Source organism: Panulirus ornatus, chromosome 22 (genome assembly GCF_036320965.1).
Source record: "Panulirus ornatus isolate Po-2019 chromosome 22, ASM3632096v1, whole genome shotgun sequence".
Lineage (NCBI taxonomy): Eukaryota > Metazoa > Arthropoda > Malacostraca > Decapoda > Palinuridae > Panulirus > Panulirus ornatus.
In genome coordinates, this window is record NC_092245.1 from 10,898,601 (window position 1) to 10,913,878 (window position 15,278).

General features: G+C 37.7%; 2 protein-coding genes across 11 annotated transcripts in view; both read right to left on the reverse strand.

Moving 5' to 3' along the window:
* LOC139756545 (ras-related protein Rab-24-like) overlaps positions 1–3,272 on the reverse strand; it is a 369,051-nt gene extending 365,779 nt beyond the window's left edge. For both annotated transcript variants that reach the window (XM_071676111.1, XM_071676109.1), the window contains exon 1: positions 1,363–3,272. The gene's annotated coding sequence lies outside the window, so the exon portion shown is untranslated. The remainder of the gene's footprint in view (positions 1–1,362) is intronic.
* Positions 3,273–4,295: 1,023 nt separating this feature from the next.
* Positions 4,296–15,278, reverse strand: part of LOC139756541 (inactive tyrosine-protein kinase transmembrane receptor ROR1-like) — a 535,210-nt gene continuing 524,227 nt past the window's right edge. For all 9 annotated transcript variants that reach the window (XM_071676098.1, XM_071676097.1, XM_071676099.1 and 6 more), the window contains 7 exons: positions 14,120–14,353; positions 13,771–13,991; positions 13,410–13,539; positions 9,096–9,231; positions 7,099–7,231; positions 6,764–6,909; positions 4,296–6,268 (listed from right to left, as the gene is read on the reverse strand). In XM_071676098.1, coding sequence (XP_071532199.1) covers positions 5,839–6,268; positions 6,764–6,909; positions 7,099–7,231; positions 9,096–9,231; positions 13,410–13,539; positions 13,771–13,991; positions 14,120–14,353 — 1,430 coding nt within the window. In that variant the 3' untranslated portion in view covers positions 4,296–5,838. The remainder of the gene's footprint in view (positions 6,269–6,763; positions 6,910–7,098; positions 7,232–9,095; positions 9,232–13,409; positions 13,540–13,770; positions 13,992–14,119; positions 14,354–15,278) is intronic.

Consider the following 15,278-nt stretch of genomic DNA (forward strand, 5'->3'; position numbering starts at 1 on the left):
ATTTGGAAAATTTGATCATGCTTCTTAAACTAGGTGAAAGTGATCAAACCCCCACTGCATTATTTGAAGCATTATCTTTTATATGATAATAAACTGCTGACAGAGAGAAATACGAGGATCATGGATTGCACATGCTAATTAATGTAAGCAGGTAATATTGTAGCCCAGTGACTCCACAGAGTTATTCCAGAAATACTACTATAATCATGCTATAAATCTCAGCCTCTTGGGAGTTACGTAAGGTTTTTTTACATTTTGTTGATTAATATATGTATACTCTGCTGTTATGATACAAAATAAAATTCTATATACTGCAGCACTTGCATAAATCACTAAATGTATAAAGTCCATTAATATGCATGTCTTCCCAACCCTTACCTCTGTAGTGTCCCAAAACTGGTACATTACCTCCAACCAAACAGCCCTGCCCTTGAGCTTTAGCAGCAGACACAAAAGCACTGCTCCTTTATCTGCTCAATGCCTGGATAATGAGTACTGTGCCGAGTATCTCAAGTGCTATATAAAAACTGACCCGCTGCCTGCCGCAATACTGGGGTAACACTGCCAACTGTTCCTTTAACATGATCCACGGCAGACACCGAAGTTATTCGGCTATTGGTGACAGCTCTGGGCATTATGCAGCTTAAAAAATTCCTTCTATACAGCCTTTCCTACTTCAGTTATTTGTTCAGACCGGATTAGGTTTAGTGGACAATAACATAAACAACTTGTCTCGCTTCAAATATACATGGTAGCAAGTGGGCAGCTATCGATAAATCCCTGTTTTGAATGAGGACGTCAATTATCATCGTCTAGCCTGAACTGACAGCCGATTGTCAAATAAGTTTATATACTAGAACTTTTCATATGCAAGAATCTTTGAGCTTCGTTGTAATTATAAGCCACTTACTAGGTTACCAATCAACATGTGACGCTTACAGCTTTCATACTGTTTGGCGTTACGTATGTCACTAATATAACGTGGTCTTTATCATGGTAATTTTCACTGAAGTCCTGACCTATAGCATCTCCCCCCACCACCACCACCTAAAGAAAAAAAATCTGTTCAAACAAATTCCAGGAAAATCTCCCAATTCTATTTTTTTCTCGACTTTCGGAATAATTTGTATTCACACTTGAAGTAAACAGTTATCTATTGTAGTCACAAAACCAAAACCTCTATCACGTCAACCATGCTCAATACAGAAAGTAAACAACCCATCAGGGAAAACGTGTGGAAGTTCATTTCGATTGACCTCGTAATAAATCATCGTAGGAAGAATAATACGATTTGAAACAAAGCGACTAACAAGGTGGCAATTCATGCTTATATCTAATTAAAACTAATGGAAAGTAACATACCTGAAGTAAACCAAATAGCCTATACTTCACTCTTCTTCACTTTTTGGATCTGCCGCCCGAGTGCCACATATATAGGTTTCGGTACATTCACTCCTCAAAAAAATCACTTATCAAGTAATACCATGTCTCGTTCAAAATTTGCACAAAATAGAGATACCAATAAAGTAAAATTAATTGCAAGATAGTTGAGACCTATTACGGATCTTTAACTCGAGTTGACAGTCGGTGGTCAATCAAGCACTTGAAGTACTGTCTGAAATGATCAAATGAGAACTGCAATACTAATGAAAAAAAATACATATCACGCTACAAAACTGTCTGCAGATTAGCATCAATAACTCTGATTTGATAGTATGTTTCATGTTTAATTACCCCCCACAAAAAGAAATTAGCGATCCTAAATAGAGCTAAGGCTTTAAACCGAAACAGCAGGTAGGCTTAAATGTTCGGCAATCGTCACGTTACATGCAGAGTTACAAGAAATGTGACAATTGTATCCTTCATATTTGTTTACAAGACTTGCAGAAATGAAGTTAATTTACCTACGTAAATCATAGTTTATACATACTTAAACAACGGCCTTACCACACAACTGAACTTCGGGCCCAAGCAACTGGTAGTGTAGCGGACTGCCTGATGCAGCGTATTCTCAATGGCTTGAAAAGTATATATAGCGAATGTTGTTTTATTAGTTTTAAAGTAACTGAGATTCGCTGTCTAACATTCATTGTTTTTATCTGCTTTCCAGTAACCAGGATGAGATGGACTCCTTTGAAGTGACAACTTCTTTAAAGAGAATGTAACTTTCACCAACCCAAGATACAGCCTTGCTTAAAGGTAACCTTTAAGTTATGGTATAATCTTAAACAGGCAAAGTCCAGTACAACAGGAAGAAGTATATGTGGGCATATGGGAGTATTATGAGGACATGCAGTTCTGAAAATCCTTAAGCTATGCTTCTGAGTATCTTTTGGCTTTACTGAAGTAGATCAATTATTATATTAAATTCATTGCAGAATGAATTTCTGCATATTTTCAAAAATTCTGGAAGAAAATCCATATCATCCATCAAAAAGTAACGGTTTCAACCAATTTCACTGCTAATTTTGGTAACTTCAGTATCCTTCCACAAAGAAAAAGAAAAAATGTCAATTAAATTTTTTGTTTCTTTCATACTTGTCCAAGGTTTCCTGCATTAGCGAGGCAGCACCAGGAACAAATGAAGAAAGGCCACATTCGCTCACAGATATGTGTAAAGCATTGAAACCCACAGCCCCTATCCACAACCAGGCCCCACAGACCTTTCCATGGTTTCCCCACGTGCTTCAAGACATGGCTCAATCCACAACATGTTACCTCCTATACACAACACTCTTCCAATTCACTCTGTACTATGCACACCTTCCATTTCATTTTTCCATGGCAGAATAACATTTCTAGGGACATGGCCTTTGAAATAAATTACACACTCAGAGGGTTAACGTACTGAAACCCTTGCGTAACATCATCCAAGCCCTTTCAACTATACTTCAATATTCATTTCCTTTTTGTGGCCAAATAGTAAATATGGAATGAGTATACAAGGAGAAATAATGCTGTCAGATTTTCCCCTAAGATTTCATAATTTGTTCCCGATGCTACCTTGCTCATGTTTGAAACTGTGAAGAGACATGAAGGAAAAAGAAAAGAATCAGTTTAGAAAGTAATGAAGAGAACGCCTTGTCTGGTGTACATGAAAACTGACAAATATTACTACATTTCTAGGAACTGAGAAGGTAGCATATTAAGATATGAGAGGTATACTATCAGACCAGAGGTGGGGGATATAGGATTACTACTTTTCAGTCCTGCCCCAGGATAACATACAGTATAATTCAATGAGGAATAATCACACCTAGGTTCCACTGGAAATTGGTAAGATTTCTTCCCAAGAATCAGAAACCTTTTATACAATTTACAATATAAAAACAATGGAACAGGAAAGAAATGCCAAAAATATTAAAAAAATTAAATTTTGTATGAAAATATAAAACTTAGATGGAGCATCATAAATGTTAACTACTTTTATAAAAATACAAAAAAGGTAACTGTGCACACATCAACAAACATTGGGAAAATACCAGATTTCAGAAGGGGTAGGGATGGTCCTAAGGCTTCCCACATCTTGAACTCATCATTTTTAATAATATTAAAATATTAAACAGCCAAATTGGCAGACTCAACTCCCAGTGTGTGCATCCTGATTGCTTCTCTACAGCCACGACTTTTTATTCACAAACATGTTTAGCTAAAAAGCATTTAAACACATGAACCAAAAACAGGTATTTATACGAGTATGAGGCAAGCTAGGTCAACTATGAGATATTACAACACCTCCGTTTCTTACCCATATATGTGTATGAACACAGAGCTGAACTGATATAAATGTGTACTGTACTAACATAACTAAATACACACATATCATAAAACCCATCTACCAACCAACATGCCCAATAACCTCACACCCTATTACCCTTCACTTCACCGTAGTAGCAGTGCATTGATTATGGAAAAGGAAAGGATGGAATTATCAGTGGTGGTGATGGGACTGGAGGCAGCAGTATGATGATTATATAAATACTGATGATTATAACAAAGTTAATGCCAATGAATAAAATGATAAGAAGTCTCCAATAATTATGGTTTGGATGATGGCTAAGGCAATGGTACTATTGACATTCTTACTCACAGTAGTCTGTTTCAGATGACTATAAGAACAATAATGTGAATGGTGACAATGATGATGATTCAAGATGGAGGAAACTGTGACTAAGTCAGTAAAATACTGGCAATACTGATGACAATCAACATGTACATGAACAAAGAATAATATGCACGATCATCACCGTAGAAATTATGCATGACATCTAGCACTCTGGGAGAGTAAAACATAATTATTTTACTATATATTTACCACATGCTTGCATGTACAAAAAGATTTGGTTGTGGTATTCTTAAAAAGATTTGTTATTGTTATAAATAGCATAATCTACAATCCTATTTACAATCTTCAATATTTCAATAATATTCTTTAAACCAGTCAGATGACCTATAGGACTGACTCTTTATTTTTTGAAAACGAATATCCATATCTTACCTGCACATCTTTTTGAAAAATAATCAATTGTAAACAATCAAAAGCTCCTACTGTAAATATACACACTGATTTTGCAACATGTAGGTTTTCAAAAGGAGCTACTTTGAAGTAATCAAGCCATTCGAAAACCTTTAATACCATCCATGCTTTATGGTCAATACTCATGGACATACTGATGTGTGACCAAATACTTGCTGAAAAAACAACCTATCTGGTCTCACAGGTCAAGCTTGACACATCTATTTTGTCTGACTTATGATAACACCAAACACAGTTTGCTGTACATAACTGACCAGTAATCTGTTGAATGACTATATTCTGGTTTGCAAGCTTTTCAAACAGTATAATGCAATTGTGCTATGAGCTGAATGTTGAGATTCATGCCAAAAGATAAAATATAATGAATTATTGGAAATAAAGATAACCCTACATCTATGCTAGCTCTCAAATGACCATGAATAAAAAAGAATAGTCACCTAATTCAGTGAAATTGAGGGAACTGGATAAAAATATCACATTAAAGCTTATGCATTTAAGCAAATATATTGACTTAGTAACTTTATGACAGTAATGTCAAGCATGAAAAGTGCATAACAGCATGGGCATCAAAAATAGTTCATCTTACAGTTTCTCACATATGCATGACGAACGTGGTCACCAGGAATTTCTCAATACTTTTAATTAAAAACTATCAACTGTCTTCTGCAGGATATGCAACATTTAATGATACTGTAGCTTTTGATGGTGCTTCTGTTTTACTTAGGTTCACTAAAATCTTTCACTCAAAAAATTCTCTCAGGAGAGATTTCCAAGGCCAAGCATGATCTTCAAGCAATTCTGAACCATATTCACAAATTTCATGTATGTTGCACAATACAATTTTTCATTGATATATTTGATTCACATTATTATATGGAGATAAAATGCTGTATATCATTGGATGGCTGCATAAACTGAGGAATATTCTGCTTCCCCTATTGATTTTCAACCTGTCCAAAGGTACTGTAGCTAGTAATTTCTTTCCACAATATTTCAAAATAAGTTGCTACAGTATTCATGAGTATCTAAATAAAAATCAGCACAACAGTTTCTGGACACTATGCCCCTAATCTATGAAACACTCAAGAGATAATGATTATTGCAGCTTTTGTAGAAGTTCCACAGGTATCAATTCATAGATTTTTATTTCTCTCATATTTTCACTATGAACACAATTGATACTGTTCCTAATGGACTGTAAGACTTCCAATAATATGCAAATTTTGTAAAGAACTGTGACGAGATTCACAAGTATTTACCCACAGTTTCTCTCATGACAGATATAAAACTGTCTAGTATGTTCAGAGATTGGCCAACTGGGTTTCTGTTCCCATATTCATAGACTGTGGCTGAGCGACTCTAATTGTAACAGGAGAGCCACCTAATGCATTGCTACGCTGAGCCAAGTACACCGGCTGTGGATGCCCTACAGGTGCAGACAGACGTGGATACAAACCAGGCACCACTCCAGGTGGGGGAGCTGGTTGATATGGAGCAGAGTATGCTGGTGAATGAGGAGGCCCAGGAGGAGGGTAGGGGGGTCCAGGAGGGTATGGCCGATGAAGGTGAGGAGGGTGAGTACTAGAGGAGAGGTTGGTTGAGCCAGTGTTGTTGGAGGGGCCAGTACTAGAGTGTTGTGAACCAGAATGGCCTGAAACACTACCACTCAAGGCTCCAACCAGCCCCCCATTATCTAAACCCTGCCAGGATCGCAGGCGGCCATGAATTTCCCTGTGATAAATATAAAAATTGTGCACTATTAATATTCATTCCAGTATAGCAACTTACCTAAACAAAAGCATATGGGACACTAAGATGAAGCAACAAGGATATCATGATCCATAACAGCTTGAGGGTCAACAGGAATAAGCAGCAATGATATTATGATCTGTAACATCTAAGCTTAATTCTAAATTCCAGCAGCACTGGCTGGGTATTACAGTACACAAAGAACTGGCTTGTGCCTAGTTATTTTCACATGGCACCGAATCACTCACCTAAGGCAAGTGGTAACACTGTGGGTCAAAAGTTACCCTTAACAAGTCTGTAAAATTAACAGTAAAAAAGCCATTGTTTTGTTGAGGATCTTCTTACCCTAAACAAGCCCCATCTTACCCTGCTTCTGTGAGAAGCACTGCCTTAAAGTCAAAACAGTCTCATAAGAGGTTCTGGGGTTGCATAATTAAATATCGCATGTCTTGGAAGGTTAATCATAAATTTGTTTACCTGAAGGTTGGTCTTCTGTTGGGAGTTTCATGCCAACACTCTACCATAAGAGCATATATACGTGGTGGACAATCTTCAGGACATGGCAAAAGGTGACGAGACCGAATCATGTCTATCACTTCTTGGTTATTATAACCGTAATATGGCTGGAAAAAAAAAAAAAAGTTTTGAGTCACTGACTTAAAACACAAGATGTCGCATCAATTCCTGCACAGACTTCAGTTAACAGTAACTGTATTCGTACTTTCCTTAAAGGCAATGGATAAGGGTATCAGTGCCAATTTACTAGTAAGGACCCACAAAAATACACACACAAAAAAGTATAGCCATCTCACCTGAAGACCATAGCTGAAGATCTCCCAAAGCACCACCCCAAAGCTCCAAACATCTGATTCAGTGGTAAATTTCCCATACAGAATAGACTCTGGTGGCATCCATCGAACTGGCAGCAAACTCTTACTCTGCACTCTGTAGTATGGAAGAAGTGATCATTAGATAACTATACAGAAAATTTATATGAAAAACAATCTTTCCCATCAGTATTATTAAACTCCAATCCCAATTACAGTGTGAATCCTCAAGACACTCTTGCTGTGCCTGAAAGGTTTATGGTGCTGGTACTCAAGATGTACTTGTACAGGATGTCTCTTCCTGCACCTGATTTAACCCTTAAACTACAATAAACGTCATTTGTCAGTTCACGATCAACTGCGAAATGCATCACCTGGAAGAGGTTTTTGCTTCACAACTTTAAATTGTGCCAAGTACAGCATTCATATATGCATTCATAAACTCAATACTCCATCAAGGCAAAACAAAAGGAGAAAGAGGATTCATTTTTTCACTTCTCACAATTCTCCATGCATATCTTTAACATCATAAGTACACAACATGTTTTATCTTTATTATTATCATATTTTTTGCTTGCCAAGTGCAGCATTCATACATGCATTGTTCTAGTAGGTAGGCACTCGCCAACAACCAGGGAGGTATATTACCTGTACTACCCAATGGGTATAGGAAGGTTAGTGACAGCTGCTTAGTGAGCCAGCACTTCGATTGTTGTCAAGTTGCACTACTCTGACCCAGGCAGTTGTTTTTTCTTTCTACCTCACCACACATGGACTACTGGCATTCTGTCCACAAACATACAATCTCTCCTTGTCATACACAACACTTGACAACACTTAACTCACGCAGTTCATTCTTCATAACTTTTAATTTTCCTTCAGTAAGTACTATGTGCTAGCCCTACCTTTTGGCAAAATGGTAGAAGCAGTAGATAGAAGTAGCAGGTACGAACATTTAGGCAGAAGCATCAGGTACAAATGGTAGGTATAAATATTAGGCAGTAGCATTAAGTGGCCATAGTCAGAAGAAATGCTAGGCAGGAGCCTCTGCAAACACTTCACACTAGTTGCTATCTGCCAGTGGCCTGTTAAGGGTGAGGCACTAAAGGGTAAGAAGCTGCACTGGAGTTCACTAATCAGGGAGGCTATTGCCATGGCCAGCCCCTTGAGTGAGTTCCAGGTGGGAGCAGGCATAAGAAATATAGATAGATAGATAAATGATTAAAGAGATAGATAATCTTTTTAAGATCAGGTGCAGTAGGATCCTTCTGTGTATGAAATTGACTGAATGGAGATTTTGATCTTGATGATTCAACTTAGTGATCAAATTGAAAAACTGAGAAGTACTTTCATTTGCATAAAATCTTTGTCTGATTTCACCTGTTAAAAGATGGAGCCAAAAAAACTGAAGGAAAATCTTTGGGTGGATCCTCAGGATGGAGGATTATCAAAAAAAATTAAAAAAATATTGTAGTCATATCAATTATCCTTAAACAGTATTCTCAGAGGCTCCTACCTAAGGTTTCAACTTGCTATTTCTACCTAATGCTTCCATCAAATATTCCTACCAACCACTTCTATCTAATGCTCCTGTCTAATTTCTTACCAATTACTATCTATTTCCCCTACAATTTTGCCAAAAGGCAAGGCGACTGCACAGTGCTCACCACAAGAAAATCTAGAGATACAATGAATGAGTTGTTTGAGTTAAGTGTTATCTAGTGTTATGTGAAAGAAGAAATACTATAATTATGAAGAAAATAGTGACTGTCCTTGTGTGGGTGAGGCAGAAAGAAAAGACAGCTACCTGGACCAGAGAGTAACATAACCACTGAAGTGCTGGGTCACTATGCAGCCATTACTAACCCTCCTGATATCCAGGCAGGTAGTCCCAGTTATATGCCTTCCTGGTTGGTGGCTGCCTACCAATAACTACTACCTGTCAGTAAAGTCACAAGGATGCAAGACTAATGTTAACATACCTGTAGTAATCGGAGGAGTAGATGTCTCTAGAGAGTCCGAAGTCCGAGATCTTCACTGTGAGATTCTCTCCCACAAGACAATTACGTGATGCAAGGTCACGGTGAACATAATGGTGACTAGCCAGGTACTCCATTCCTAAAAACAATAGTCTTTTTGATATCCAGAAAGACAATGAAATCAAACAAAATACTGTGCCCTCTATCAAAGTGTTACACATCCCATACAGCAATTACCGAATAATAAATGACTGTAAATCTGAAGCAGTGAATTACAGCCACAGTACATAAAAATGCAAAAGTTCATTCATTACATGATTCATTACATTTTTGCTCATGGCTGTAAGTGGTCCAACCGAGGATGTTATAAGGCAATAATACAATCAAAAAGTGTGGGTTGTGTTGCCACTATATCATACCTGTTAGAACATAATTCCCATACAATGAATAAGAAATTTTAGTATTTTTTTGAGAAACGTTATGCAGCTCATTAAGGATGCAATACAGGAAACCCTCAAACCTGCACCACCCATGATCTCAAATATAAAATCAGTTACCAACACCTCTTTTGAATGGACACAATGTCAAGTAACAAAAATAAATATCTATATAATAGAGCAAACAGGCAGAATATTTTTTTTTTTGTGTGTGTGTGTCTTCAAATAAGCCTTAAGGTTAAAGAATATAGGTTAAAGTAAAGTGAAGGGGAACCCTATGAAGTGATTCACAGGTATGCTCCAAGAGTTGGAATTCCTGCCTTGGTGGAAGCTACCACCAATTAACAAATGATCATGCACTACTACAACCCATAGTTTTAGAAACTTTTCTCATTTCTTTTTCCCATGTCTAAATTAGATGTTTTAATTATATTCTATTTTTTCATATCCACTTCATCCTTCCCATGTAGATTTTGGTACACGCCCTCAAAGCTCCCAGGTATATTTACTGGTCAAAATCAAAAGAAAATGAAGGGATAAAAAATCAATGCTTCTGATGTATTTGAAGATATGGAATATAATTGCTGATCTTGCCACCAGTTGGCAGGAACAAGCAAGTATTGGATGCAAGCTGTGGTAAAGACAGGGTGAGATATGGTGGAGAAATGCAGTCCCTAATGGCTGCCTCAAACATGCATTTCACTTAAATTTTTGGGCACTTTTACAAATTTTCCAAGATATATGAAGCACTGACATATGAGGTTGTCGTTAAGCACGTACTCTCAAGACCCATTCCTTGGTATTCATAAGTACAAAATAGGCATGACCATCAAATAAATATGTATTCTCCGTGGAAGGTTTTTCAAATATTTGGTATGGGAGGAAAGCTACTCCAAGCAGTGAGGACTTTCTATGAAGAAAGTAAGGCACTTGTGGGATAAGGAGGAGAGGGTAGTGAGAGATTTCAGGTGAATGTGGGTGTACAGCAAGTGTGTGTAATGTCACCAATGTTGTTTACTCTGTATTTTTGATTGGTTACTTAGGATTTTTGATACATTTATGGCTCATGGGAAGGTGCCTATGGATTGGTGAAAATGAGGTGAAGGGTATTTTGTAATGTACACTGAAGTAGCCAGTATCACTCCTTCCAAGATCCCTCTTTAATTCATTCACAGAAACATGTATACTTCATTCCATTTTCAAATGTACTTACCCATGCTGATAAATTCTTACATTTTCTGAAAACTGTGCAAATCTCACTTTCTTGCTCTTGTTCTTGAACAAATAATCTTTTGCCTTCCATATCTACTTTTTTTCAATTTTCATAGAGACTGACATAGAATGGGCAAAACATGCCCTTATCACACCATCTTGAGTAAAAGGAAAACAGTAAGAAAAAAAGAAGGTAGAAATTAATCAGGGCACCACAGGTGTTTGAAGACCAGGAGAAATATCAATGGCAACAACAAAAATTTCATCAAATCCCTGACAGAAGGAGCAAATGTGAGCCACACAAGAGTGAAGATAGCCAGAAGACCTAGCACTGCAAAGTCCATAATGGTGATAAGAAAGATAGAATGTGATAGTAAGTGTCTGAAAAGCAATAATCATGGCAAGTTTCAAAAACTCTAAAGTCTGGAGACAGCACAAGTGATAGCAATGAGCCAAAAGGTTGAAAGGCCTTCATTTTCAGGGATGGGCTGGTGAATACCTAATGAAGTCTCAGGGGGTCTTTCATCAGCACTGCCTGGACTGGGCCCAGAATGCTGGGTAGGGTCACTGGTTGACCAAGCTCTTGGAGGCCACAGCTCGCAAGCTCACACAGCCTGCACAACCTGGCTGGTCAGGTACACTTTGTCGGTACTTGTCTCTACTGTGCATCCCATGGCATTTTTGATGATTGCAGGGAAGGGTTAGTGATAATTGTGTAATGAGCCATCACTTCAGTGGTTGTCAAGTTGCACTCCTCTGATCCAGATAGCAGTATTTCCTTTCTGCCTCACCACACTGGGACTAATGGCTTTCTGTCCACAAACATACAATCTCTCCTTGTTACACATAAGACAAGGCAACATTCAACTTACACAGTTCATTCTTCGTACCTCTAGATTTTTTCAGTAGAGAGCACTATGCACTAGCCCTGCTTTTTGGCAAAATGGGGGGAGCAGTAGATAGCAGTAATATCTAAGAACATTTAAGCAGGAGCATTAGGTAGAAACATTAGGGAGAAGTAGTAAGCAGGAGCATTAGGTAGACACATTAGGAGCCTCTGCAAGCACTACTCTAGAGTTGCCCTCTGCCAGTGGCCTGTTAAGGGTGAGGCATTAAAGGCTAAGCAGCAGCACTGAAGTCCGCTAATTATGAAGACTCTATTGCCTTGGCCATCCCCTCAAGGGATTTCCAGTTGGAACAGACTTCAGGGATATAGATAGATAAGTGTTGAAAAGTGTTGGGTAATGGTTGTTTAAGTGTTTTCTGTTTTTGTTCATACTGCACTTTTGGATGTCAGAGGTAGAATTTTACAATCTTCCATGCAGCATGGCATATTCTTAAAAAGAAAGAAAAGTCTGAATTTCAAGGAAGATATGAAATAAGTGAGCAAGGATCAGAATTAACTCAGACATATACTCTCTTAGATGGTATGCCAACTGGGCCATAAGCCTTGTCGATTTGGAGCTGGGAAATTACTCAGAAGACCCTACATGTGGAAAATGTATAGATGGCATAAGTTCAGTGGGAGGAGATGGAGATGGATGATATAATGCAGAATCATTCAAAGATGAATTATAGGAAAATTAGGTATCAATGAGGGCAGCTTTATCTGTTGAAGAGTTAACTTTACCTTACTCTAGCTAGGAGAAAGGAAGAATGAATAAACCAAGTAGGTTGTTGGAGATGCTTTTGGTAAAAGACCTAAGAGATCTGTAAGCAAAAGTCAAATTCGTGGTTTCATTTTATAAAGATGTGCTTATCTTTACAAATAAAAGCTCTGCAGTGACTGTGGAAAAATATGAAAATTGGAGTTCGATTCAGAGGAAGTGAAGACTTACATGCAATGACTCACTCTGTCCCTGGTATGATAGGCACAATAGCAGAAGCAATCAAACTATGATCAGGAGGAGATTGTTCTAATAAAGGGATATAGGTCCCCATCTCAGCCAAGATAACCTCTGCTGTATATTCAATACAGCATAAAGCATCCCAGCCAGCAAGCAGTACCCATTCCATGGAGAGTTGATAAAGAAGTAGGGCAGGGTCAACTGCTGAACTTTTCCAAAGTGCCAAAGTTCGCATTTCAAGGGAAAAAAGGGTTGGAATGTCCAATCAAAAGTGAGATACATAAGACTATGGTTAGAGGATCCCTAGAGGACAGAAACAGCTCATTTTTTTTGAACAGTTGTCATGAAAGCTTGGAATTTTTACTGGTTTAATTGCTTGTCCCATCTTGTGAGGGATTTGGAAAAAAAGCACAGCTCCACTGGGATCGTCCTTAGGAAAATCTAACTAATCCTAACCCTCTACTTTCTAATTCTATCATCTATCATCTCCTTTAAAACAACATAGTAATTATGCACTTCCTATTCAGCAATGCCACAATGTGATTATGGTAAGCAGAGTGAACGGACTCTACATGCATACAGTTTTTTGTTTTTCATTTATGAATCTTGGACTCTGAGAAAGTGGCAACACAGATCTCCTTTATTTTTTTCATACTATTTGCCATTTCCTGCGATAGCGAGGTAGCGTTAAGGACAGAGAACTGGGCCTTTGAGGGAATATCCTCACCTGGCCTCCTTCTCTGTTCCTTCTTTTGGAAAATTAGATTTACCAAAATTTGGGAGTTTAGCTTTGTTCAATTCCAAATGAAATTCAAACTTACCAGCTGCAATCTGAGTGGCAATGACAAGCATATCAGGTTGTTCCAACACCACCTGAGACATGCCATCATCACTACATGCAGAAACATCTGAACGAGGGGAATGAGCAATCAGGAACTCATGCAAATCACCCTTTGGAAAGAAACATCAAATTAATTTGGTCATCTAACCAATATTTCAAATGTTGCTCTAAAAAGCATTCTTATCATCTAAAATAACAAACACATAAATGAATAAATTTTAGCTTTTAATAGCATAACGATAAAGATTTAATCCATCAATATTAAGAAATGTTCAAGTTCCATTAACCAGTAATAAATGCCTGAAAAAGCTGTGAAGGAAACAAAAATATACAGTACCAACCTGTGACATATGTTCAAACAACATGCACATTGGCTCCTCTTTCATAACTACACCAAGTAAACAGACGATATTTGGGTGACGCAGGTCAGTCATGAGTTCAACCTCTCGGTGAAAGTCCTGGCGAGTCTTTGCAGTAGCATTCTCCTTCAGTGTTTTAATTGCCACTAACACAGAACTGCCATCTGGACTCACTCCCTGCAGTTCTCCTTTATAAACTTTACCTGTTAAAATTATTTTAAGCACTAAGACAATATAATACAGTATGATAAATCACAACAATTATCCAGTTCAGCAACATTTTGTAACACGAAATATTTCACATAAGTTACTTTGAACTTCAGATTCTCACCAAATGCTCCTTCTCCTAATTCTTGCATGAACCTAACATTGGCCAAAGGAAATTCTCGAGCCCTTAGCTGCTGCTGCTTTGGAAGGAGAGCATTCAGCTCTACAGTTTTGGCTTTAGGTGATGGTTGCTTGGGTGACTTGGCTTTTCGTTTCATACAGATGGCAATGATCATTGAAAGCAGGACTGTGGCACCTATAATAGCTGCAACCAGGATGTAAACCCACGTGTTGTCACCTACGATGAAAAGATGTATGACATAAAAAATATTGACCATGGTAATGCAAAATTCATTTACATACTTATAATGTGTAGTTAGTAGAGTATATTCAAATGTCTTTCATCCTGTCATCACAGCTTTCTATACAGCTTAATATATGACATTACCATCAAAGGCTAATGAGTACATGAAGTTTTTCTAATAATACAATAATAATTTTAAATACAATATCAATCAAATGAGGTGCAGCAGAGATACAGAAGATGATGGTTTAAGTATATGTTTGAATGGAGATGATCTTAAGGAAGTAGTGCTTTACAAGCCTGGATGATGTTGTGGCACTTGATGAATCAATGGAGAGGGAAAGGTGACTAAGGTCATGGGTATACTAGTGAGCAAAGGGAGAGGTTAGTGTCTGTTATGGCATAATGGTTACGTTTACAGGTACAGTAGTATCAAAAGCGTCACATGGATATGAATATGAATTATACGTGGCAGACATGTTGGGAATGCCCAGGACTACTTTGAGCTCTGGACATGAAGCAAACCACTTGAACAGAAATGACCAAAATGCCTTCTCACTCCTACCAAAAACAACACAAAGCACACAAGTACATTCTTAACAAAATAACCCTGCTAATCCACAGAACTCCATCCACATGCTAAATATTCTACAACTTAATGCCAGTGGCATCAAAAACAAACAAATATCAGCCTGCTACAAGAACATCATATACACAGCCCTCTTTGAGGAAACCAAACTCACATCCAGATCTATTCTTCCACCTATCTACAACTATATAACCAAAAGAAAAATAAAACAAAGCTAAAGAGGAGACCTTACAACACTTGTTCATCACATCATCCCATTCACAGACACCACTCACAATACAAAATATATCACAGACAGTGACAGCTCTCTTGAAGTACAATCCATAATAT